The 3,854-nt window shown below is 60.4% G+C and overlaps 1 protein-coding gene across 1 annotated transcript; it reads left to right on the top strand.

Moving 5' to 3' along the window:
• Positions 1–529: 529 nt before the first annotated feature.
• Slc7a4 (solute carrier family 7 member 4) lies at positions 530–3,381 on the top strand. The gene is made up of 4 exons (XM_010620757.3): positions 530–1,554; positions 2,009–2,649; positions 2,913–3,021; positions 3,125–3,381. Exons 1-4 carry the CDS (start codon positions 573–575, stop codon positions 3,298–3,300), a joined length of 1,908 nt encoding a protein of 635 aa, XP_010619059.1. The 5' UTR covers positions 530–572; the 3' UTR covers positions 3,301–3,381.
• Positions 3,382–3,854: the final 473 nt, after the last annotated feature.

Raw genomic sequence — 3,854 nt, 5'->3', positions numbered from 1 at the left:
CCGAGCTCGCTCCGCTGGCGGCGGTGGCGTGTGGCTGCACGGGGAGGTGCGCAGGTCTTGGCTGCAGATCTGGGGCTCAGGGCCCGGGGTGCCCCTGCCTCGAGACCAGGTGAGCTGAGACTCCAGCCTGGCAGCAGCAGGGTGATTGCTGCCCTTCCAGGCCAGGTGGCCTCTTGGGCCACGCCCCGAGCTGCAGAGCCTCTCCTGTTCCGGGTCCTCCAGGCCTGGCCCAGTTCCCGGGAAGCCTCCTCTCATTTCACCTTTTTCTTTGATCCTAGACCACTGAGCTGTTACCAGCCTCTCTTGCCTCCTGGGCTGCCTTCTCCTCACCCTCAGGGCTTCCTAGCTGGCTTCTCCGAAGGCAGACAGGACCTCCATGCTTCCCTGTAACCTCCTGCCCCAGTCCAGCCCTATAGCAGGCCCTCTCTATGGGTGTCCAGGATCTCCAGGAGGAGACAGAGTCAGGATGGGACTGAAGCTGGCCAGAAACTAACTGGGCAGCCTGTCATTCCCCTCTGTCTGGCCCTAGGAAGTTCCCGCTGCCGGCGTGGTGCTCTTCTTAGCCGCCTGTCATGGCCTGGGGACTGCCCACTGCTGCCAGCCTGGCACGTTTCTGCCAGAGGCTGAACCGGCTGAAGCCACTAGAGGAGTCCAGCATGGAGACATCGCTGCGGCGCTGCCTGTCCACGCTGGACCTGACCCTGCTGGGTGTGGGTGGTATGGTGGGCTCAGGCCTCTATGTGCTCACAGGCACTGTGGCCAAGGACATGGCTGGGCCTGCTGTGCTCTTGTCCTTCGGTGTGGCTGCTGTGGCTTCCCTGTTGGCAGCCCTGTGCTATGCAGAGTTTGGAGCACGAGTGCCCCGCACAGGTTCCGCATACCTATTCACCTATGTGTCCATGGGCGAGGTGTGGGCCTTCCTCATAGGCTGGAATGTGCTCCTGGAATACCTCATTGGGGGTGCCGCGGTGGCCCGTGCCTGGAGTGGCTATCTGGATGCCATCTTTAGCCACAGAGTTCGAAACCTCACTGAGTCTCAAGTGGGTGTCTGGCAGGTGCCCTTCCTGGCCCAATACCCAGATTTCTTGGCCGCTGGCATCCTGCTCGTGGCTTCCGCCTTCGTCTCCTGTGGAGCCCGGGTCTCCTCCTGGCTCAACCATACCTTCTCGGCTATCAGCCTGGTTGTCATCCTCTTCATCATCATCCTGGGCTTCATCCTGGCCCGCCCCCGCAACTGGAGTGCCGAGGAGGGTGGCTTTGCACCCTTCGGCTTCTCTGGCATCATGGCGGGCACTGCCACCTGCTTCTATGCCTTTGTGGGCTTTGATGTCATTGCCGCCTCCAGCGAGGAGGCCCAGAACCCCCGGCGGGCTGTGCCCATGGCCATCGCCCTCTCCCTTGGTCTGGCAGCCAGTGCCTATATCCTTGTCTCTGCTGTGCTAACCCTCATGGTGCCCTGGCACAGCCTGGACCCGGACTCAGCACTCGCTGACGCTTTCTACCGGCGGGGCTACAGCTGGGCTGGCTTCATCGTGGCAGCTGGCTCCATCTGTGGTAAGAGGCCCTCCAGGTAGGGTGGGAGAGAAGAGTGCACTGTGTCCCTTCCCTGAGCCTCTCCGAGAGCACACCTCCATCCAGGCCTCAGTTTTACGCGTTACGTAACTGGCCCAGGAAAGTGCTCATTTTTAAGACGCCTCACCTAGGCTTGTCAGGGAGCACCCCCGACGGTTGTACATAGAACATGTACAACACAGAATGTTCTAGGCATGAACTCAGGTCCCTTCCCAGACAGTGGGACTCAGCTTCATCAGATTCCCCAGTGGGCCTGGGACCTAAACCGGAAGGCCCCGTTCCTGGGTGTCGAGTGACAATCCACACCCCACACTCAGACTGAGACCCCTGACAAACTCGTGCCCATGTCTCCCAGGGGCCATTCATGCCCCGGCGCCCCCAGCAGCCCCTGACAGGCTTACCTACCGTGCTCACAGCTCCCTACCCTCTGCTGCAGCCATGAACACCGTCCTACTCAGCAACCTCTTCTCCCTGCCGCGCATCGTCTATGCCATGGCCGCCGATGGGCTCTTCTTCCAGGTGTTTGCCCGTGTGCACCCCCGAACACAGGTGCCTGTGGTGGGCATTCTGGTGTTCGGGGTCCTGATGGCTCTCCTGGCTCTGCTGTTGGACCTAGAGGCACTGGTCCAGTTTCTGTCCATCGGCACCCTGCTGGCCTATACCTTTGTGGCTGCCAGCATCATTGTGCTGCGCTTCCAGAAGTCATCTCCACCCAGCTCCCCAGGCCCAGGCAGCCCTGACCTCACGGCCAAGAAGTACGACTCCTTCTCAGACCACATACAGCTAGTGAGTGCCGTGCAGGCCTCGATCCCTGAGCCTGGACAGCTGCGCCCATCCCTGAGGCCCTACCTGGGCTTCCTGGGAGAGCTCAGCCCTGGAACTGCTGTGGCTTGGGCACTTGGCATCCTGGTGGCCTCGGCTATCCTGCTGGGCTGCGTGCTGGTCTTTGGAGACTCGCCCCTGTACCTTCCGCAGTGGGGCTACACCCTGCTGCTCCTACTCAGTGGTGTGGTGTTTCTGCTCAGCCTCCTGGTCCTGGGGGCTCACCAGCAACAGCACCCGCGGGACACTTTCCAGGTACCTTCCCAGCCAAGCCTGTTCACTCTCAGCTCAGCCAGCTCCCTTCGTCCCTTCCTCTTCTTCCATCCCATAACAAATAAGCGTCCACGGGAGAGACCTGTCTATCCATTCTCACCCCCATTTGTCTTTCTTCATGGCGAGGGAGCTGTCTTCAACAGCTCCAGAGACAAGTAGAGGCTGTGTGGAATTTTTGTAAAGACGGGCCCTGGGCTGGCAGCTTCTTCCTGCAGCCTGGCTCAGCCTTGTCCTTGCGCCCTCAGATCCCCCTGGTGCCCCTGACGCCAGCTCTGAGCATCCTTCTCAATATCTGCCTCATGCTGAAGCTGAGCTACCTGACCTGGCTGCGCTTTGCCATCTGGCTGCTGATTGGTGAGTAGGGGGGACCAGGCTGGGAGCCCGAGTGTGTGCAAGGGGGCACAAGAGGGCAGGTGAGGCTGGGACCCGTCCCTCAGGCTCATTACCACCCCTGCAGGACTTGTCGTGTATTTTGGCTATGGCATCAGGCACAGCAAGGAGAACCAGCGGGAGTCACCGGGGCTGACAGCCACACGATATGTGGTGTTCCCCAGCAGCAGCCTGGAAGAGACAGTGCAGCCCGTGCAACCCGCAAGCCAGGCACCAGCCCAAGGGGCAGACAGCATGGAGTAGTTGGCGAGCCTGTGAGCCACCATGTGCTGTCCCTGCCTTCCCCTACCTCCCTGAGAGGCCTGAAGAGCTGGGAGCTGTTTCTATCCAGGGCAGCTTGGGTTTACAGCCTGCCCAGGCTAGGAGGTTCTTAGGATGTTAAGTCTCTATCCCAGGTACTGAGCTTCCGGTCTTCAGGAAATGGACCTCAGCGGGCACCAATACCGTGGACTCTGCTCAGCACTTTCCTATTTATGACCAACTCCAGCTTGTGGGCAGGGTGGGCAGTGAAGAGGTTCTAGCCCCACGGATCCGTAATAATAACTGCTCGGTCAACCATATGGGCAACCACCATGTCCACCGTGGCATTCTTTGTGTCCCCCAGGAACAGAGTGATTGTCCCCAGTCTGCAGCAAAGTTGCTGGATTTCTGCACAGGTAGCTCTGGACCCACCCACATGGACAGTCCTGGGCCCAGGTCCTTCCCTCAGGACAGTGCCTTCTGACTAGCTCAGAGGGGAGCTGCATGCACCTGATGAAGAGGGAGGGGTCCGTGGTGGGAGTCAAGGCAGCTCCCCA

Source organism: Fukomys damarensis, unplaced genomic scaffold (assembly GCF_012274545.1).
Source record: "Fukomys damarensis isolate Sample0158 unplaced genomic scaffold, DMR_v1.0_HiC HiC_scaffold_34, whole genome shotgun sequence".
Lineage (NCBI taxonomy): Eukaryota > Metazoa > Chordata > Mammalia > Rodentia > Bathyergidae > Fukomys > Fukomys damarensis.
Note: the sequence above shows the minus strand (reverse complement) of the source record. Positions and strands in the feature narration are given on the sequence as shown.

Bases quoted from the DNA above. Each gene is read 5' to 3' on its own strand.
- Slc7a4 (XM_010620757.3), top strand. From the start codon at position 573: ATGGCCTGGGGACTGCCCACTGCTGCCAGCCTGGCACGTTTCTGCCAG. The intron at 1,555-2,008 runs GTAAGAGGCCCT...CCTCTGCTGCAG, and splicing joins GGCAGCTGGCTCCATCTGTG to CCATGAACACCGTCCTACTC. The intron at 2,650-2,912 runs GTACCTTCCCAG...TTGCGCCCTCAG, and splicing joins ACCCGCGGGACACTTTCCAG to ATCCCCCTGGTGCCCCTGAC.